The 22,913-nt window shown below is 39.5% G+C and overlaps 2 protein-coding genes across 2 annotated transcripts; both read left to right on the forward strand.

Moving 5' to 3' along the window:
- The first annotated feature begins 4,017 nt into the window (after positions 1 to 4,017).
- LOC128709000 (uncharacterized) lies at positions 4,018 to 7,010 on the forward strand. Its single transcript, XM_053803982.1, has 3 exons — positions 4,018 to 4,090; positions 6,532 to 6,821; positions 6,894 to 7,010. The coding sequence occupies exons 1-3, from the start codon at positions 4,018 to 4,020 to the stop codon at positions 7,008 to 7,010; spliced, it is 480 nt and encodes a 159-aa protein (XP_053659957.1).
- Positions 7,011 to 19,069: 12,059 nt separating this feature from the next.
- LOC128709732 (uncharacterized) lies at positions 19,070 to 22,237 on the forward strand. Its single transcript, XM_053804740.1, has 7 exons — positions 19,070 to 20,079; positions 20,310 to 20,652; positions 20,753 to 20,879; positions 21,028 to 21,157; positions 21,719 to 21,858; positions 21,933 to 22,024; positions 22,118 to 22,237. The coding sequence occupies exons 1-7, from the start codon at positions 19,070 to 19,072 to the stop codon at positions 22,235 to 22,237; spliced, it is 1,962 nt and encodes a 653-aa protein (XP_053660715.1).
- Positions 22,238 to 22,913: the final 676 nt, after the last annotated feature.

The following is a 22,913-nucleotide window of genomic DNA, read 5'->3' on the forward strand; positions in this document are numbered from 1 at the left end:
GAACGTGGTGCGGAAAACACAATTAACTTGCATATCAACATTGCCTAATTCATCAATTTTAAAAAAAATCTTTTAATGTATCAATAAAAACCTTTGCACAAAAAAAGACTAGAATGAACACAACACATTAAGGAACAACTGCGTCACAGAAATAGTAAAACTTATTTTGTTGTTTTACTTAACAACAACAATACTGAAACATTTATAAAATAGAATAATCTCAACGGCACTGTAAGCTTACATGATTTGCAGAAAAATCCTAATATATTAAATAGAGTACAACATTTTTATGGTCAACAGTAAGAATTGTTTAGCTTTGTTAGTTTGATGTCCTTAATGTATGTCTTCTAAATATGGATGAAGCTTACAACTATTTGGTACGACCGTTCTCTAGGACACTGCACTGTAAAGCAAAATCATAGGGGAATTTACTTATCACGCATTTAAGTCCGCTTGTTTTTAGAAAAAAAAGTATTTTTAACCATTATAAGCAATTTATTACAACTCAGCTTACACTCTAATGTATCACCTTAACTCCCGACTGAGCAAGAACAGAAACCTCCCAAGCGTGCAGTTCCTCCGGCAAAGATTCACCTTCAATGGAACTAGAATCAGGCGCACCAACTCATTACGAAGCTGCGAGGAACAGTGCAAGTCCCAGCAGCTGCTACCGATCCGACGGCTGGTTCCCTTTTGAATTGCTCTGCAGTTCGCACTGATAAGGCAGCCAGCAAGCGCACTGACACAACCAGACCAGTAGATCCCGAGTCGGGCGATGTCGTCTCGTTCTAGCCCAGCCAGCCGAAGCTGATAGCGATGCTACGAAACCAACGCACCAGAAGGGAAGAATGGTCGGAAGAGTATACCGGTTTTATTTTCGGTTGTATAAAAGGTAAACCGTTGTCTTCGGCATCAACCATTTGTTGCTCCAGCGTGTTCCCGTGTGGTGTACGAGAAGAAGCGATCTACGATCCTGTGACGGTACCGGTTTGCGGTCGACTTGCCGTGCTCGAGTGCAAAGTGCTGTAGGGCGAAAAGGTGCGAAAAGGGCAAGGGAGACACTAAAATAAGTCTTCCGTTCATAAGTTGTGCTAGTGGCGTACAGTGACCATAGAAATTCGGTGATTTGATACAAAAACCATTGCACAGGACACGGCTGGCTGTTAAGGACACGGCTTCGGTGGGTAAAAGCATTGGCGAGAAGATTCGTACGCTACGGCTGCAAATTAAATTATGTATGTAAGTTCGATTATGATCCGATGATGAGCGTCCGGATGTGTTAAGTTCGGGGTTGCCACTGTTCGATTGGTTCTGTTCGTTCGGATCTACGACAGTGCAGTGCCATTAACGATGTAACGTCGACCCAGACCTGAAGATCCTTTGATGGGCACGCGCTGCATCTTTAATGCCAGATTCGTCAAATATTTAAATTGACTCTCGAAAATGGTTCCCCCTTGAGCAACCCATTGCCGATATGGACAGCGTGTGGGGGGTTGGGATAGTGCAGTCCGTGGACTACCCAGAAACTAAGTGTGTTTCGAAACTTTCGTGGTGCCAAAAAAAGACCAAACAACCAGCGCTTCTTGACGGAAGCACGGAGAATGGTTTCCCTGCCCAACGTGCACCGTTGGGCTTGCGGTGGACAAAATTAAGTTAGCCATCCTCATCTCACGCTCATAATTGGAATAGCACGCTTCTGGATACAATTTACTGTACAGGTCAGGTCCGATCAAGTGAAGGTGCTACAAAGAGACTGCGGAGATGATCCATATGTGCTGGGAGTGTTTTGCTGCTCGTTTCGTAAATTTGGCTCACAGTTTGCACATTTGATAGTTTCGTTATTTTAGCCTGAGCTTGAAGTCAAATATTTGTACAGCAAGCGTCACGGTGCATAGATTAGCTACCGCTTAGTTGCACCTTGGCAGTTGCACCATTGCGTACACGAAAGCCAGGTGGTCAAACCCTCGTTACATCCACCCAGAAGGAAGCAGTTTTGTTATTTTATTTTGTGCCATTTCAATGAGCACCGAAAACATCCTGTGGATTTTCATCAACCACCGACGGGTACCGGGTTGGGGTTTTGCGAAACTTTTGACTATTTGCTGATACCTAACCGGGTGTTTAAGCGTCATGACGATCCAATGTCTTTAAATATGGCCGAAAACCTTTTAGGATTTTAAATGCAAACTGGTCATTAGGTAAGATGCCATTTTCACACGCAAGATCATCCCACTCTCCATTTACTTTGTCGTACGTACGTATCACGTTATCGTTAGTATTTTTTTAATGACACCGAAATTGGGAGTCTGGACCGGAACAGGAAAGAGTATGTATCAAATAATGCTGCCGTTAATAATTAAACAGGCTTTTAGCACATACATCTTAAGGTGCGTGGTAATGTGTGATGATAGCAACAGGCACCTTGTACTACTTCCTGACCTAAGGATTTGACTGTGGTTTCGGTTGTTAGTGTTATTGTGCACATTAGCCATTAACCAACCGTGCGTACGTGAGTGCGACTTTCAATACGGCTAATTAAGTACATTAGCAAACTCGTACAATCTACTATTTGCGTTTCGATCGTGGGTGAACAGTTAAGGATGTGCTATTAATATACTGTTTTAATGGGTATGGAACTGGTTAAATCTGATAAAATTTTAAGAACATAACATATTTTGTTTCACTATAATTTTTTAATATAAAAAGTATGTTTAATAACAGTTAAGTTTTCTAAAAAACTTTAGTAAAACTTTGAATTTAAAAAATCAATTTCAAAACTGCAACTACAAGGTTTCACAGTCAAAGATGTGATGTTAAATATGAGACGATAGTGGTTTTAACAGACCGATAGTGGTTAACGGACCGGACCAAAATTTCATCCGGACCAATCCACCAATAGCAAGGACTGACTATCCGGCTCGTGGTAAACATAAGTCGATACGGCCAGGCCGTTCTAACGAAAAAAAATGGTTTTAATAAATAATACGACCACAGTAATGTAGTTTAGATTGGAAATATATGAAATTCTTTCAAAAACTGGATATTCCATCAAATTTCTAAAGATTACGCGTGATTGGTTATGTAAATTACGAAAATCAATGTTTGTATTTGTATTTGGGTACATCAATTGTCTTTCACGAGGACCTAACAACCAATAATAAATTAATTGAAATCAGTTTCTGAAATAACTCTAAACTAGCTAACTAGGTCGTAAAAATCTTTGAAAAAATCTTCCATTTTTCTTCGAAAACCTAACATAGTAAAATCTATCTTAATTTATGTAGGAACACGAATGAAAAATTTTAACAATATTATGAAATATCATAAATGATGTATTAACAATAAATCAACCTACACCGGAAGCAAACAAGTTTTATCAAAGGTTAACACTTAAAGAAATTCTATTGAAACTATTGAGTTGAGCGTTTCTTTTGCACAGAAATATACAAGTTAATAAACAACTTATTTTTAAGCTGTACGCAACATAAGAACTTCACTCACAGTTTATTTAATATGCTTCATGAGTATCTCGACCGGATCTTTCAACTCCGTTTAATGCTACTCTCGGGAGCGATGGGTCCTGGAAAATATCTTGAACACCGCACACAATCTCCATCGTTTGACTTATGGTTTCGGATTCATCAGCAAAGCAGAACGTTTTTGAATGTTACAACCACTGAATTTAATTTAAATATCTAACAAAGATGGACACCATTACCTAGTGGAAGAAACGGGATAGATTAATCCATTGCTGCTATGATAATGGTCCAAGGTCCAATTCCCAATGGCAGGAAATCGGGTTTGCACTGCTGGGGTGTTATTTATTTGCCTGTGGGCTGATATTAGTTATTCTTGTGATAAGCCATGCCAGATCTGAAGTGGCAATATTTTAACACTTTCATGTCGGCTGTCTAATTGCATGCGGTTGCAAGCAGTGTAAATAGAATCAAAAACAGCAAATGCTCAAACTAATCCACACGCCATTTCTCATTCCAGCAGTAAAATAGACACTCAAAGATGCATCAAATATCGACCATTTGTTTCGCCCTGGTAATAGTTGCTATGCTGGTACAGAGTACAAGCGGAAAAAGTAAGTGTTTTCAATTAAATTCCTTCCATATCAGATATTTGATGTGCCATGTTATAAGAACATGTACAATATTTTTCTTCATTGTGGACATACTATGCGATACACGAGTTTGTTATAGTAACAGCTATATCAGCAGTTTCATGAAGCACAAAATTAGCACACTGGACTAGAAAAACAGGGTGAACGAATTTTTGGATACGGAATAGCTCAACCACCCAGACTACAGAAAGGAAATTGAACTGTCTACTCCAAAGAAAAGCACCTCCAATCCCACCGCAACATTGGACGAGTTTAGTAAAATTTTATAACCAGCAAAATTTAGAACCATCGAACCTTCGTTCTTTTCCCAATGACGACAACTTCGATAATAAAGAGAAGACAGTCAACAATGGTACGAATGATCCATTTTCACACCACTGCAATGCCTGTATTACCTGCCGGAGAGGAAGCCAACATGCGGAAACGAATGACTGCTAACACTCATTGGCCCTCATTACTATCTGTAATATTATTATCATATTCCTCTGGATGTGCCATTGTGATGCGCTCATGCAACATTCGTCTTTCGTCCTGTGTTCCTCCGGAGGTTGGGTTTGTTACGCGAAAGCATTTTTAGCAGGACGGTAGACTGTGTAGCAATGGCGAATGTACACCACCCCATGCATTGTTTCCATCTTGAAGACGTCGGTATCAGTTTATGTGCCGTCTGCTTCATTCAAGCCAATGTCAGGAATCGCGCACAATTTCCCACTTAATAATGCTATCAACCTCGTTCGTTTGGTAACGCAACATAAATAAAACGGTGCACACTTTGTCTTGTTGTGAGCTGCATTGCGCTGCACTTTCACCCACAGTGGGGTCGTAATTTAGTGGCAACGGTAGCATGCCCAGTGGAAGGAGCGAGCGACACATATTTATTTTAACTTTTTTGATTCATTCTCTGAAACATACTTATTTGATTAGAAAAATCAGTAAATTTAGCCTTTTTAGTTTTTTCTGATTTATATATTTATTTTACAGTATGACGCATTTTCGCCGTATTGAGTCGTCTCTTTTTGCAATACGATAATTAAATTGTTTAATGCATTGTTGTTCTGATGCAAAAATTGAAACAATGACAGTTATTTACGTAAAATTACAATTTTTTTGATAATGTTTAAATAAACTTATACTGTTTCATAGTAATTACAATGTAATAGCTCTGACTTTCGCAGCAAAATATGTTATTTTTCTATTAAATATTGGATTATTTTGTCGTAGCAAATATAATAATTTCAATGCAGATGACTTTTTTTTAGCTGAAATTACAACGATGCGGTTATAAATCGCTTACACTGCATAAAACATAAACACTGCATAAAAACTTATCAGTCATTTAGAAACATATTTTAAAGCAGAAAATTAATTACACATGGTAAGGTTTAGTTCATGTTAGAGTTTTTTTATGGTCCCTTGAAATTCAAAACTTTGTATTTATTTCTGTAAGTATCATTTTCAAATCATTAAAAAAAATTCATTTATTTCATCATTTCATTTTCGTATTTATTTCATCAAAAACGGCGGTGTTGCTTTTGCTCTTAGTGCTGTGACAGAAACATTTCGAGAAATATTTTCTAATAAATAAAATATAGTAGTATAATGTAATATTTCAAGAGAAATAGTAATATTTGTTAGAAGTACATAAAAAATATTAAATTATAGTTGATACGATTACTCAAAAAAAAAAAATATCATCGTCTATTTTTTATAAAACTTTGGATACGAACATAAGCGTTGTTCGATCATCAGTAAACAACCGTGCGTCTCCATCATAAATTAACAAATTAGTTACGGCAGTTGGCTGGGTGGACCCAACCCCCACCCTGTCGTGCGAAAGAATCTACATACCTGGTAGCTTAGCGCCAGTAGGAATGCCAGCTGATCTCAAATTGAATATTTGTATAATTATTTATCTCAGCTTACGTTAACTCACTCAAACTATAAGTCATCTATAGATGTCTTTTGTTTTTAGATAGAACAATATAGTACAAAAGAATTGTGCTATCTATTGTGTTGCAATTGGATTATTTTTTTGTCCGAGAAAGGTTGTATATGCTCGAATGCATAATGTGCATATTGAGAACATATGGAAAAAATATTCGCTGATAGGAGAAATTAGTGCACAGTGCAGATCGTGTAAACGTGCTTAATGTATTCCTCAATTTGCTTGATGGTAATATTTTCATTATAACATATTTGTAATATCTTTATGGTCTATATCGTTAATGTTTTTTTTATCATGGTTTCTGTATGATATTTTTATATTCAACAATATTTTACTTAAAAGTATTGAAATACTCGTTTTTACTATTCGTATACGGCTTTGTTCCGTTTAACCTAATTCCAACTTACTGAATACTTTCTTCCTCTGTATCGCTATCTCTCTTTCTCTCTTTTAACAGGAGGTTGTGCTGCTTTTGGTCATGCGTGTTATGGAGGGCATGGTAAGCGATCCGGATCCTCCGCCTCTTCACTATACCCGGAGGCTCTCGATCCCTCCGTGGTTGCGTTAGAAGTGCTTCCCATTCCATACTCCAAGCTGGCTTTGGACAAATCAAGATCGCTGGACTCAGCACCTGAAGTAATGCGTCCCAATAATGCGTACGCTATTGACGTAGCTGCTTCAAACCAACGCATAGATACGCGGACAGGAGAGCTTAAATATGCTATTTATGCGATGCTAAGACAATTGGTAAGCTTCTACACTATTGGTATCTTTTATTGGCAAGTATTTCACTAACATGTGTCCTATTGTTTTTGTTAGATGGAAGAGTCAGCAGTTAATCGACAGGAGCAAGCGCATCAACAACAACAGGTCCAATCCTTGAATCAACCATTCCCACACGATACTCCCAATGTGGGTGATATCGAACGAAAGTAAGACATATTCCCAAAATTGTGTTAAGCATTTTTGGTTTGTACCGGACTGGGTTAGCTGCAAATCGCACCTACGAGTATGAGATAATTATATTCCAGAAATAGGAATCGAGGATTCGATGCTAGTTGTTCCCGTTTATCCCTTAAACTGTTGCAATGGGCATAGTAAAAAAAAATCAAAAGAAAGCAACGGCACGAACATATACTACATCATCACCCGCACCGAACAAGCGAGTGGCGAGATAACCAATGCGCAATGCAATGAAGCAATGAGCCACAAGCGACGAAACCTGTAAATATAAAATTCTAGAAAGAAAGTGTGCTAAAGCAGTCACAATGAATGAGTATTCTAACAGAAAATAATAACTATACGCTACAATGAAACAATGTGTTAAATAGTTCAATAAGCAATGATTGCAAACACACAAATGAGTATCTAATAAAACAAATAGTTAGACGAAACTTGTTATGGCTGGGACAGTTTCGTTTAATTATTCCCAAAAAAAAAAACACACACACCATATGTTGCCAAAATTAGGATTGTTTGAAATTATTGTTCTTGGTCGTTGAAATCTGAGAAAGAAAACATGATTTTCATACTACTCGTACATTGAACGTGTTAAAACGTAATCCTTTACCTCTTGGCCTGTTGCAGGAGTCCTCTAAGCAACTTCCCGTCGATGACCACATCGTTCCTCCTGTGTCATTTAGGACGACATCAAAGAACTTTTTATAGGAAGGCTATTCTAATGACATGTCCACCTGGAACCGGCGCCTGGACAGTCGAGTCAATTTCGTTTTTGTCACCAGGTCCGAGACAACCGAGAGACTATGTTGCTCAAATGTAGAATCAGCTGTTCTATTTCGGACTTTCCTGTTGTGTTTGTTTTTTGTTGGCTTACTATATTTGTACAATTATATATATTATTTTGTTTATTTCCTCGGAAATTCACATGTCTTTATGAATACTTAAGTGATAGTGTTTGATTATCCAACAACATATATCAAACAACTATGTCCTTCCGGTTGACCTTAACTTTTATTAGGTATATTTTTTAGACAGCTACAACTACAAAAAAGCGAGCTTTAAGACAAAAAAACCAATCATGTTACACTTCTCTTACAATGCTTCGAAATAACGTTGCTTTGTTTGAATATCAGAGTGAAATATGTCCTGTTTGAGAGCTTAAGAAAGAAATTTACAGATGGCGCTGGTAAAAGCACATAAAAAGCACGCAAAAGTACGCCACCTTGAGTCTGTCCTATCTATTTTGCTATGAATATAACAGCTGATAAATGTTTGTACTAAAATTGCTTCCAAAAGGAAAAAAGGCTCTCAAATAAATTTATTCTAGGAATTCCGATAAAATAAGTCCCAACGCCATTTTTCCCACAACAAATTCATATGAGCTTTCAAACAATCTAGCGTACGTTTTGATTTTTGATTGTTGATAACCCACTTGTTGATCGCGTAAGAGCGCGCATCCAAGAATCGCGAAGAGCATCCGTGGCCGGTGCCCTCACACTTTATTTTCCCTTTCAAGCACGCACGCACGCTCACCACTTAACGTTTGCGGTAGTTACACGTGGGCTTACGAAAAGTGTCATCAATCAAAACTGTTTATGCGTGTCGCTGGTTCGCATTTCTCGTCCACTCGCCCACTGATCACCGTTAATGAATGACACCCAGGCAGGCGTGCCAGGACGCAGCAATACAGATAACAAGTTTTCTGAACTGTGAAATATTCGTCCCGATGGTGGAACTAGGCAGACGGCACGCTGACATCGTTCGTTCACTCCTATCTTCGCTGACAATTGGATGTTTCCTTCAATCGGTTTGATGACGGGCAAGATAAATGAGCTTAATGTAATTCGGTTAGCCAGCAACTTATTTTTGACCATTTGGTCAGGTGATTAGTTTTGCTTTATGTACACCTATATTTTGAATATTTTTGGAAGTATTGTGAAGAATGGTTTGTTTTTATTAAAAAGATGTATTATCAATAAACTTTCCTGCCTGGAAGAAATAATATTTGTCTCTTGTTTGTCACCTGTTGCATTGCCCGCGTTAGTCTTTCATCAGCAACTTATTCACACGAATGTCACACATGAACCCGTCGCTATATTGGAAAATGGCGCCACCGGATCGGCGCAAAGACTTACGGACGTATGTAAAGACCCGGCGTGTCGCGACCGATTGTGGTGTGGGAACATGAGTGGAATGTGCAAACAAAACCCTTCTTCCTTCCCATCGCAGGAAACCGACAAACCAACGGCATGCATTGGTATTGAAGAAACCCGTTTACTGATTTGCATTCACAGGGATTCTCGATAGGAGTTTCAGCCGTAACCCAACCGATTTGGTGGTATCTCACACCCTCGAGACCCGGTGGAAATGGAGACGGAGCGATGGTCGATAAATCATCACCCGAAGCCAAAAGGATTACCGAACGGGGGCATACTGCTGCTGCACGTGGTGTGATGATTTATGGTTTTCTTCTCGAATGATATGAGTAGTGATCTGTTTCCACGCGGGTTTTTTTTTGCGCTTGCCTGCGGTATTTCGTGTATTTTTGTCGCGCTTCATGTTTATGCTCTTACCGCAGGCGCCAAAATGAGTGACGTAATGTGTACAGGGCCCACAAAACACACACACACACACACATCACATCACGGCTGGGCCGATGAGGTGGTATGCGGACGGGTCGGGTCAATTATTTCCTTTCTTGCAGACCTGTTACCGGAAAAGCTAGCAATATAACCAAACACAGCAGCAGTTTGTCAATTATGGATGTATGATTAAACGGCGGCGTACACACACATCGGTTCAATTTATTGAACTCGATGGCTACACTTTGGCGAAGCAAGCGAACCGTAAACATGTGCGATAAACCGTTCGACAATCGGTTATTTTTGTTTTTTTTTTTGGTATTGCCAGAAATATAATCAAGTTATAATTATTTGCAAGTTTCAAACGTGTGGTGTGTGTGTGTGCTATCTTTGTATAAGTCTTTAAATATTGCCAAAGTTCATCCCCACATGCGAATGTGTCTACATTTTTCCACAAAAAATACATGCGTATTTTTTTTTATGAAACCGTCCCTGGAATAAATATGGTGGCGTTTCGTGCATATAGACCAAGACTATCAAACCACTTCCGAAAGCTTTTCAGTAAGATGATAAAAATAGCCGCACAGTGATAGAAAATAGCTGAATGGTTACAGCTTTCCACAAACTGCCACTAACCCCCCACTATCCCCCCACCTTGTAGGGGGTGGATGGATGTAGGGGTGGAAAGAATGGGAAATGCTCAAACCTCAATGTACAAAAAGATCAACAAAATAAATAACATTCAAATATTCCTACCACTGCTTCACACCGGCGCAACCGCACACTACAGCCGAATGCAGCCGTTGTCCTGTAGCGGGTTGATGAATTTGTTTTCCCACATTCGTACCCACGTCCCTGCCGGTTTTCCCACCGTGTGCGTGTGTGAGTGGTGTAGGGAAAAAAAACACAATGGCTTCTCCAATAACTACTACCGCTGCCGTGGGATGGAGGCGCATCGATGGCCCTATCCGCGAGACAGTGTCTGCGGTGTCGTCGTCGGTGTTCGTTATCCTATCGTCCTAGGTCGGGAGAACCGCGCGCGCCACACGCTGTCACACGGTCCAACGGGCGATTTGGTGCCGATGTATGCGTGTGCGTTGTCCTGAACCGCCTACCCGGTGCTCGCGGGTAGCCACTGATCAACTGGTGGCGTGCTCGTGCAGTGTGTCGGTGCGGTATTTACTATCCTCGTCACCTCGGTTTGAGATGAAGATGTCTTTGCTACACCACGAGTCCGAGCTAGCTCCGTCAGTCGTCCGTACGCGTCCGGTGGGTTCGGATCGGTCGGACGTTCCCCTATCAGTCGCTATCCGATCTCTCAAGGCAACCGACAGCAGTTGCCGTTCCATCTAATCTAATTTCATACTCATTCAAATTCTACATCCAGCGAAGTGTGCGCACGAACGGGAACAGGAACGGTACGGTAATCGGTGTGAGGGTGCTAAGGTGCTCAAAGTGCCATCGATGGTGCAGTGTCGATTTTGCCGTTCCGTGGCGTGAAATATGTAATACGTTTCAACAAAACTATCCTCGGTAGGAGTGTAGTGTCGATGCAGGCGAAGGATTACCGTCTATCATCTATATGTACTAGCTACATTGGGCACGCAAGGCACGGTCACAAAATAGGGAACCGTTAGCAGTTGAAGGATATCGCTACCGTAACGTCGAATCTGTGGTAAATCTACTTTACCGACCAAAGCAGAAGATATTTGTTGTGTTTTTTTATCATTTTGTTCTCCGTTGTTCTAGAAACATCGGGTGGCATCTGTAAGAAAAAAAAACATCCCTAGTAATGTTCTTAAAAGTTGAAACAAAGTCGAAAAGTATTCTATAACTAGAGCAAGGGCAACATTATACTTTCAAACAATCTTTTGCAGCTGTAAAAGAATAGATACACATACGTAAGTTTGTTAGGAATGCATTCATATGTCTGAAATAGGTGAAGTAGCTCTGGCTTTCAATCATTTTTTTATGTTTTACCGAACTTTTCAAAGCATCAATCTTATCTATTCAGTGGAATAAATATTTACGGAATGCAATATCAATATTGGCGAAACGATTGACAGAAGTCAACTGGGCTGCGAGTCGTTATTTGAATCACGATGCAGAGGAGGTTTGACGAATAAAATGGCGCGCGTTTTGTTTGTTGGATTGAGTTGGGGATTAAGTTCGACTAGTTTACCTTTTTGAATCAAATATCCTTGCTAAATTTTTACGGAGTATTAAAGACTAGCTGCTATGACCGGAAAGTGAAGCGTATACTGGAATTTAGTTGACAGGTGCTATATTTGAACTGTTGTTATGGTTTGATGTTCTCGATGTTGTACTTTTATAGAATCTCAGTAATGACTGTGAAACAGTTGTATAACTTCAGCAAGGCTAAGTGGTTCAGTTGTGGAGAATTCCTTGTAGATTTAGTTCCAACACACCGCACCAAGCATGTGGTACTTATTGTTAAAATGCCATAAAACCAAGTTGATTGATGTAAAATAGCGTTTATTTAACTGCCTTTGTTGAACTTTACTAAGCACGTATTCATGTGAGTGTCGCTTCTAGCATTTTGGTTGCGATAACAAACGTAATAGAACAGGTGTTAAAAGCGCTCCTATTTGACGCTCTAGTGACACGCTTTCTAATTTTCGAAAACCAGTTCAAACTGCTAAAGCAGGGGGACGGAAGACCTTTCACGAATTGTGCCAGATAGTAAAAACAGGCACTACCGAGGTTCTACACTCATGAAAGAAGTGATATCCTATCGCTATATTTATTTAACCATATTTTCTTATTAATTAACCATACGTTTTGGTTTTGCTAAGATGCACGCAGGATTTTTTCAATTCTGTCTGTTTTTTTCCATTTTGTATAAAATGGTGGATAAATATGACATTTTTTTTGTATTTTTTTATGTATTTCATAGATGTTAGATGTTGTTGTTAGTATCGTGGTTTTGGTATTGTATAGTATCTTGAGATGTTTGTTAGCATTTTCAAATTTTCTATCGTGCCAGGTAAAATCTTTTGCCGGGCCGCACTTTGCCGACCCCTGTTCTAAAGTCACAATTGATTCAAGTTCTGTAGTCAAACATAAAGATTAAAGAATGCAAATAAATTTATTTCTCAAATATTATAAATATAACAAGCAGAATTGCCGTATCATGATTACATTCTTGAAACAACCCCAAATACATTTAAATAAAGCAAGTTGTTGTTGAACAAGTTAAGTAAGTTAAGATTTTTTTATCAGCACAACAACCTCAAGAGGCCTGGCAGAGCCAGAAAAGCTTTCTGTTCAGCAGTCCTGCGTACGGGGGATTTGGTCCGGATGGGATTTTAGTCCGGTCCGTTCGTATGAATACTGGCGATGCTAGCATTATGCCACCGGGCAGCCCCGGTTAAATTTGAAACTAAATTAAGTTTAGTTTAAAGAAAAAACCGTGAAGTAATATCATTGTTATGATATTATGACTCGCGTAGTTAGGAAATTCATTGATCAAGTACATTGATTAAGTACACTTAAACACAAATGTCTTTACTATCTACTACTTACTTTACATTTTAAATATTACAAACGCTAGGACAAAACCTTTCGATCCATTCTGCTATGTCAATGTCTGAGCAATAAGGTCTGGCCGTCCTTTATTAAATAAAAAAAAAAAGTTAAATGTCTGCCATTTGATGGGCCACCGTGTACGATAATATGATAGGATAATTCATCATGTGTTTGCCATGTTTTACACTGGTGCTGCATACTGCCCTCTACCCATGGACACTGGTCCACCGATTAAACCCGTTTCCTTCCCGACCAACTGTCGATGATTATTATTTACGCTTTCTCAAATGTTGCTCCACTACCGTTGACTCTGCACGTCGCCGCACTACATTTGCTGTTGCAAATGTGCAGTTAAACCGGCGGGCACGTCTTGACCAACGCAACACACTTCATTTGTAGCGTTATGCCGTTAGCAGTAGAATGTTACCGACCATCGTCGTCATCATTGCCTGTTGAGACTGCACTGGGACGTTGAAATAGTCCTTCGACGGTCGTAGACTTTCTTTGTGCGGTTCATCAATGTTTATTACCTGTGGAGCATAAAATTGATGGAGTCCTCCTCGGCATCGTTCACCGAGTCGGCCATTGGAAGCTTAGATTGGAAAGCGTGTTAGCTTACAGCGGATGAAAGTCTAATCCTGCGGTAGTGTAGAAATCGTAATGTTAAGCAAATCCCGCAAAGTGGTATCAGAGATAAAGAAAAGTCAGCAAGACAACGTATTAATTAAATTTATCTCTTCCGCTTACTTTTTTAACAGTGACACTTTGCGATTAGCTTTCCAACCTTGGTTATCTTTCCCTTTAGGATTTCCCGCTCAGGATGCTGGCTCACGGATAACTTAATTCTATCAGAATGTTTTTTTGTTACTGCCCTTTATCAATTTGACTTGTTCTGCCAGTCCGTTCTTAGCAATGCAAGGGATTACGATTTTCAAGTGAGATTGATGGAGGTCTTAGACATAACTGTAGATAGGACTGCGTGTTTTTTCTTTCCTTACCAACGAACTGTAACCTTTTGATTAACCCCAAGGTTTGATTAAAGTTTGAGCAACGCGGCGGAATTAGGTTTTGTACACACACCATGGCGCTTGATTATTATACATTTAAATACAAAAAAAAAATAAACCGCAAGTAGCCTCTGATGTAAGAGGAGACACTATAAATGTTAAGTAAAGTAATCAAAAGACATGTCTCTGATTGTAGAAGCATCTTTCCGAGCGAAAGTTCGTGATTTTCTAACCATTCACGGACATCGCCGATAATTACACTTTGCCTTCTACAGGCATGACACTACACAAATAGCTTCAGTTTTATGGCTCTGGAAACAGAAACAACACTTTATGTTGTTTACATTTTCTGCCAAAGAAGAGAATCCTTTACATGACACGAACACGGCCTCCGCGCATCCCGCACTTCCGAATCGAACGATAAACATTCATCATAAACCTATTGCTGACCTATCGGTTTTCCAAGGCGACCTTTTGATACCGTTATCGTCTGACGACACGGGGACAACGATGAGAGATAGTGGTATAATGTTTTTCCTCGACCTTTGGTTTACAGTATGTTTTTCGGCTTCTTGGGTCATTGCAAAAAGGTGCTAAACCTCGCTAGATTAACGTTATCCCACAAACATACGTTCACAGTGTTGTTTATTGTGAGTGACTAGACATGATGGCGCCTGTTGATAATTGGTAAGAGAGTTTTTTCTACCACAAACATTCTAATTTGCGAAATATGTGTACAACATATGCATTACATTCAGATTAATGATATAAATATTTGATACAGGATTTAAAAACATACTTTGATCTCTTCGGATTATCTTAAATTAAAAAAATAAACTTGTACGCATCAAGTAGAAACTCTGTTTTTTGATAAGGTTTCCCTTAAAAGTTGAAAGCAAAAAACACACATCATACAACAAGTTTGATATGAAAACCGATCCCGAAACTGATACTTTGTTAGTGCAGTGATCAAGATTCCTAGTCATCTTCAAAAACCTCACTAGATGCGTTACGGCTCAGTTTCGGCTATGGAACCCAGTTGGATTCAGAGCTGTGTCGCGAGAAAATTGAAACCAAATCGCTTCATTAACCCACGCAGAAAAAAATACGAGCTAGATGGCAGTCGATAAAATTTCCACATTGGCAACAGAGGTTTTTTCCTTGTTTGACTTTGACCTCCATGCCTATGCTCATCTTATCCATATCCTAGCGCTCCATTATCTCCTGCGTTGGAATTTTGTTTCCTTTCATGTCTGTGTGTGTGTGTGTGTGTGTGTGTGTGTGTTCATGTGGAGCTAAACTAACACAGTGCGTTCCATTATGTATATTCGGCGATGGTAAAACTTATTTTAATCCTGCTTCCCGTTACATACTTTGGATGTTTTCCTTTTTTGAGGCACGTGATGTGTTTGTTGATCGAGAGAGCAAGAGAGCACGGTACGAAAAAATTGCGTTCTTATTATTTGACAGCACAAATTTTATAAATACGTAGTATAAAAAAGTCAACTTATTTTGTTTTGCATTTGAAGTTCGTTTCACACCTCTTTCACATGATTATCGGTTCAATTTAATTAATTTAATTTAATTATAAGTTTAATCAATTTGTTTGTATTAGCTATAATATTTTTTTTTTTTTAGTTAGAACGGCCTGGCCGTATCGACTTATTTTACCACGTAGCCGGATAGTCAGTCCTTGCTACGGGGGATTGGCCCGGATGGGATTTTGGTCCGGTCCGTTCGTGTGAAGACCGGCGCCGCTACTATCATGCCACCGGACCGCTCCAATTTGTTTGTATTAGCTATAATATTAACCGACTAATGATTATATAAATGATCTTTTCCATTAAAAAACTCAAAAATTTAGCTAAAATATACTCGGGAGTTAGTATAAGGATCAGGATGTACAGAAAATAGGAAAATAAATAACAATCCCAAGGAACATTTCCTATGCTTTCTTGTCTTAAAAAAATTAAATAAAGTTTAATCAAGGTTGTACGACACCAAATTAGTTTGATAATTAATGTTTGTTGGGCTAAATAGCTTTTACATTTAAAATGTCTTTAAAACCACTTAAAGATAACTACAAAACTGACCATTAAAACTATTTTACCTGTTTACTTTAAAGCACTGTTAAGTGCGCCTTTTTTGATAAAACCAGTTGGATTCTTCGTGTCTTAAGACCATTTAGTTTTTTTGTACCAGTTTTAAAACCAATTAGTATTTGTATACATTTTCGACAGTATGTGAGGTGATTATTTGTTTAAGAGCTATTGGTCTTCATAAGTGCCTTTATTAAATTTTATTGCTTTAACGTTTTAATTGTATCAAGCGCTGCGTTTTCAGACTATTTTGGTACAATGTGGTATTGTTTCAGTGTTTGTAAAGTATTTGCAGTTTTAATATGGTTGTAATAATATTCTGTTAAAACTAAACAATCTGTAGGTATCCATATTGAAGATTTTTTGCACTTAATTCAATGGAATCCATCTTTATTGGCATATTTTTTTTTTTCATTGATTGTTCACAATTTAAGCTAGCTATACTGATTTTTGATTAACAATTTTATGGCTTGACCTGCGAAATCGATGATTTTAAAAATAAAGTTACTATTTTGTATCACGAGAAATGTAGTGCACCCATACAAAATGATTTTGGATCGATTGTAGTGCGTATGAAAATGGTAAAATATTTTAAAAAACTATGCATTTATTTTCATTATAATTAAGGCGCTTTTCATATTTCAAGGTATAAAATTTTCATGGCATGAGTTTCTGCTCATACGCAAGCGATTTAATTACTCCTAAACCAAAATTCAGATCAGCGGTAAGGACAGCTGACTTGAAGCAAATATACATATTAATGAGAAATACAATGATAGTTGAATATGAGGCTTAGCCGCTCTCAAGAACAAATGAGAGAGGAGAGTACTCTACGTTGAGTAAAATATCTCCCACTAGAACTAGAAATTTCTAACCTTAGGATTCTAGAAGGATTTAACAAATGGTCTTAACAACGTTCTGCAGATGGGCCTTTTAGTCTAAACATAGCCTTATTGCGATTTTATTAGGGTAACAAGCACTACATGTCTTACAATAAGACTTAAGAACATGAAAATATCAACAATAAATCTTCAGAACCATGATAAAACTTAAAATGTTATTTGGGATGCCCACCAGTTATGAAAACCCTACAAAATACAAATGAAATAACAAAACGAAAACAGGAGAATAGCTAACCATTCGTAACCCAATGGGACGGTCGGTAGTGTATTAGAAGCGGTACTGGTTTTTAAAACGACAGGACCGGTCCAAAATCCCATCCGGACCAATCCCCAAGGACAAGGATACCCAAGGCAAGGACTGACCTTCTGGCTACATGGTAAAATTAAGACTAGTAAGCGAGAAATGGCAGGCATGACCTAGAAGGTCGTTACGCCAAGAAGAGAGAAATTCATAAATTTTAATGGAGAATGTTTACTGTGTAATAGCATCTATTATCGATAGGGCATAAGTAGAAAGCAAGTAGTTAATCTTTTTACGACCATTATTTGTCCTACGGCTTCTTTTCTACGGTTTCACAATAATCATACTACGAACTGTGTCGCTGGCTAAGAAAAGTTAAATTCAAAATGATGGGTATGATGAGGACTCTCCCAGTTATAAGGACTACTATTAAGAAACAATAAATAAATAATTTTTGTGTTAATATAGGCAACTAGATTTAATAATGTTAATATGTTAATTTTTGTGTACCATAATAGTATCATAGTTTAGTATCATTTGTTAATATACAAAATGTAATATATGTAAATTTAAATATTTTGATTTCAAAGCGAATCAATACTACTTTACATTTGTAATGTTTATTATGCAATGAAATGACAAAGAAAAATTAGGGTTAAGAACAATGCAGTAGAAATACAGATAAACATAAATTAGAAATAGAGAAGACAACAGAGAGTTACCATTGAAACATAAGGCGACAGGGGAATGGAGGATGATAGGTGTAAGCTTGAGGCATGCAGAGAGATGCATTAGATAACCGTCGCTGCACGACCATGTGGAAATCATGGTTAACAAGGCTAATAGTGTGTTCGGATTTATAATCCGGTCGCCTGGAAAATGCTTCGGTGTTTTAGTTGTCCGGCCTAAAGTGATGGACGGGATGGCTGCTCGTGTAGCTGCTCGTCGCTCCCTTTCCACGCATACGGATACAGTTCCCTCCTGTCCCCATCGTTGTCGTCTATTACAGCAGTTAGCAGTTGGGAACACGTTACTCCCAGTCACAATCATATTTCATCGTTTGTCTCCTCTCATATGATCTTGATACCCCAGTTCTGTTATCATCGTTATCATCAAGACATATCTCCAATCCATATTCCCACGCCATTTTCGCTCATTAATGACTCATAATACCTGTTAGATTTCGCCGTCCGTGTTTCCCTTTTCCGTTTTTGTCTTTGAGATCTCGTTCGTTTCCTTAATAGAAGTATTTTATGCAAACCCCTTGAAGTTAGAAAATTAACATATTAATAATAGTTACAATAATAACAATTTGCAGTAATAACAAAGGCAGTGCATTCAAGAAGGAAGGATTCCTATAAAACTCGTTTAATAAGACCAACAGAGCGATAAATCTAGTTGCCTTATATTAAGAAAAGTAAATTAACTCAAATGTCACTCTCATGTCGCGAACAGGGGTGATTCGGGCACCATGGCAATTGTATTAACTGCATTATATTGAGTGTATTATTTTTACGAGGATAAATAACGAAAACTTGTTATTATAAATTAGTGTATTTATAAATTGGAAAATTGGTTATTATATTATTTAAAAGAACCCAATCGCAAGTTGTATTGTAACTGACCCATCTGCTAACTATCTTTATTCCAGCAAAATGAAATCCCGCGTCAATCACACCGACAGCTCCTCCATCAAATCGGTCAGTTCCGAAGATGTCAGTACCCAGCAGAACTATCATGGCAACATGTGTTGCAGTGCGGAAGCAAAAAATCCCGCATTCAAACGCGGCCGGCAACTGCAACAGATGCAGATGATCATTCTCCCTTTCATCCCGATTCTCGCCCTGATTGTGCAAACTTCGTACGAGATGATCGAAATCGTTAGCTATCGGATGGAGGTGACGGAGATCGAGAATCAGGTTACCATGGCGACGGACCTGGGAAAGGTAGTGACACGCCTGCAGCAGGAACGGTCCGATGTGGCGTTCTACATCTACACGAACGGTATTGCTTTGCGGAGAAATTTGAGCGACACGTTCTTTGAAACGGATCTCGCACTCGACAACATGTCGTCCTGGCCAGACATTTCGATACGCACCATACAACCGAACAACGGAGAGGTTACGTGGCTGAACATGAGCGAATTTCGTGAAACACTGCAAGAATTCCGAGCAAACATCAGCACGGAGGACAGCACTGTGCCACAGATTTTGCGCTGGTACACTACCGCCAATGCTGCCCTGCTGGAGCATCTCACTAACCAGATCAAGGATGCCAATAAGAGCGGAGTTTGGCGATTTCTGCTAAGCTTTAAGAACCTTCTTCGCAGTATCGAGAGTCTGGACATCTCGTCGGTGTACGGTATAAATTACTATGGACGTGGATATCTCAAGCCCGATTCCTACATCAAGTACGTACAGCATGATATTCTCGGGAGGGATCTGCTGAACGGATCCTTGCATTTTGTACCATCGCTGAAGGTAATCTACCGGAACATAACTCTCACAATGCGAAGCTACGGCAACATCACCCAGTGGAGCAAAACTATCCAGAAGAATTTGCGGCGCGAAGGAAATGTGGCCGACGCACGCTCTTACTACGAGTCAATGGCCTACTACATCGACGAACTGCGAAAGCTACAGAGAGCATTGCGGTCGATCATACGGTATGTATCCCATCGTCCTTTGCAACCGTGGCAAACAAATCTTAGCACCGCCTTGGACCTTTACTTATGCATTGCGTAACATAACCATTCGGAAGATTTTTTGTTTGTGGTTAAGCCCTCTACCGTGTCCATGCTGGCCTAGCCATGCAAGCATAAATGGCTGTGATTTCCCTCGGTAGCACTAACATGCTTTGCTTTCTCTGTCCTATCTACATCCATCGGCCTCGTAGCAACGAGGTTCAGAAGGTGCTCCAGTCCGCAGACAATATGGAAACATTCGGCATCGCTATCCTCGTGGTCGTCCTTATTGTGTCCCCAATCATCATCATACTGGTAAGGAATGCGGCCGCCACCATACAGCTGTACGCCATTAATCTGGCTCACAAGGCGAAGGAGCTGAAACGAGAGAAGCGCAAATCCGACTCGTTGCTGTTCCAGATGCTGCCCCCGACGGTGGCCACTCAGCTCAAGCAAGCCCAAACGGTCCCGGCGGAATACTACTCGGCAGTGACGATATTTTTCAGCGATATCGTTGGTTTTACCGAAATTGCTGCAGAATGTACACCGTTGGAGGTAGATGCCCGACGTGCCCCATTCTGGTGCGTGCCAATGCGTCCATGATATTAATCCCGCTGGCTATCTGTGCATTCCTCTTTCCCGGTAACATCGACAGGTGGTCTCGTTCCTGAATGCCATCTACCGGATGTTCGACGAGCGCATTGAGTGTTACGATGTGTACAAAATCGAAACCATTGGCGACTCCTACATGGTGGCTTCCGGATTGCCGGTGAAAAACGGTGGTAGCTTCTACTTCATGATATCTTCCGCACCAAAAATGGACAAATCTCAATTCGTTAACGAAAACGTTTTCTGTTTCGTGTCTGTTTTTTTTTATTTCTTTCTCCTTCTTCTGCTTCCGGTTATTCGCCTGTTCGTTATTTCCATTGCTGCCTTATATCCGGTCGCTTTTCCGGCCAAACGCGGAATGGGAAATGGCAGGTAACAAACATGTGGCGGAAATAGCAACAATGGCATTGGATCTATTGGATGCTTCCGGGTACTTCAGCATCCCACATAAGTAAGCGAATCCAAATTATCCGCAACATAATTTAGACTGCAGATAGCGCGTGTCATTAACGGCTTATCTAATGATTGCAAGATATTCATCGTAAATAGTACAGGTTAAGTTAAATTGTGTTATTAACTTGTTTTACATTCTAAAATAGCCTAGAAAATTGAAAATGGCAAGGTAACGCAATTTTTATCTACATTTTAGAACTATATTTATATATCTTTTTTAACATACAAAATGTTATTTCTATTCAAACCACTGTTATTCTTTGTAATGCTTTTGCTTGTTATATATTTTGTTCATTTAAAAGTATCAGTTTCTCTAGCAATGTTGCCCTTACTTTCGCAAATTGTAGTATAGACTAATCAGGACTATAAGCCATTGCCAACACTATCCAACGAAATAATGGCAAAAATGTGTTGTTAACATTGAGCTGCAGCAGTTAGCGCTGACCAAACGATTCAATTATGGAGGCGCCTAGTCTTTTATGAAGTACTAGTCGAAACACTTTCCCGGCAACACTCCCAGCTGAACAGTGCAGCATCCTTATTTGCGTCTTTTTTCCAGAGCCAACGAACCGGTACAAATACGTTGCGGTATCCATACAGGACCGGTAGTAGCCGGTATCGTTGGTACAAAGATGCCGAGATACTGTCTGTTCGGTGATACGGTTAATACTGCCTCCCGCATGGAATCTACCGGTGAAGGTAAAAAAAAAACACATTATAAAAAGCACCTCAAACTCTATACTCACCGGTGCCTTTCCCGTATGATTTTGCAGCGTTAAAGATTCACATTTCTGCCGAAATGAACGAAGCGCTGGTCAAGGTGGGAGGATTCAAGACGGAACACCGCGGATTGATCGATGTAAAAGTAAGCTCGCGGCACTACTTCAACGTAAAGCAACCCCACGATAGTGTTCAATTGTAATCTGTGTGCTCCGTTTGTCTCTTCCTCTTTTCACAGGGCAAAGGGTTGATGGACACGTACTGGTTGACCTGCAAGGAGGGTGCAACGCCGAAGAACAGTCATGGCGAGGTGGCTTGGTTTGCAGATATGAAACCAGTGTATTTAAAAATAGTTTAATGAAACACAATCGATTACGCATACAGAGCAGGAGAGCGGATCCGTCGTGTGCCGAGCATCGATCGAAGCAGTAACAACTATCGAGGGAAACATTAACTTCAAAATCAGAGTTTTTCATGGCTAAATTTTCTTTGTGTCCTGCTTGTCTAAGCTGTATAATAGGTTAGCTGGCGTGCTGGAATGCAAAAGGAAGCTTACGAGAATACATGACAAAGCTGACTATTGGCTCCATAAATGCGTCTATCAAGGCATCATAAAGCAGTCTGTCTAACTATGTCATCAACAAAAAGTACATATTCCTTTCACTATGTCGCTCGCTTGTTATAACTATTTCGATGTGCTCCTTATACATGTGTGTCTATCCACTGTCCGTTAGAGCATAAGCATAAAAAAAACCGTCACCCGATTCAAATCCGTCACAAATTGTACCCGATGTTCAATGTATGGTTTCAAAGAAACGCACAACAAACTAGCGAGAATCAGAAATATATTTAACACAAAATTATTGCCCCAGCGTATCCATTCACCGATCGTTCCAAGCGTAATTACATGCGAAATCAAAACCAACTCCAAGCTTGCAACTATCATCCCGTGTTAGATCGCGAGAAGCACTGACCTTTCTGCCCAACGCACACCAAATATCCCGTAAGCAATCAGAACATTGTGACGATCTGAT

This window comes from Anopheles marshallii, chromosome 2 (assembly GCF_943734725.1).
Source record: "Anopheles marshallii chromosome 2, idAnoMarsDA_429_01, whole genome shotgun sequence".
NCBI lineage: Eukaryota > Metazoa > Arthropoda > Insecta > Diptera > Culicidae > Anopheles > Anopheles marshallii.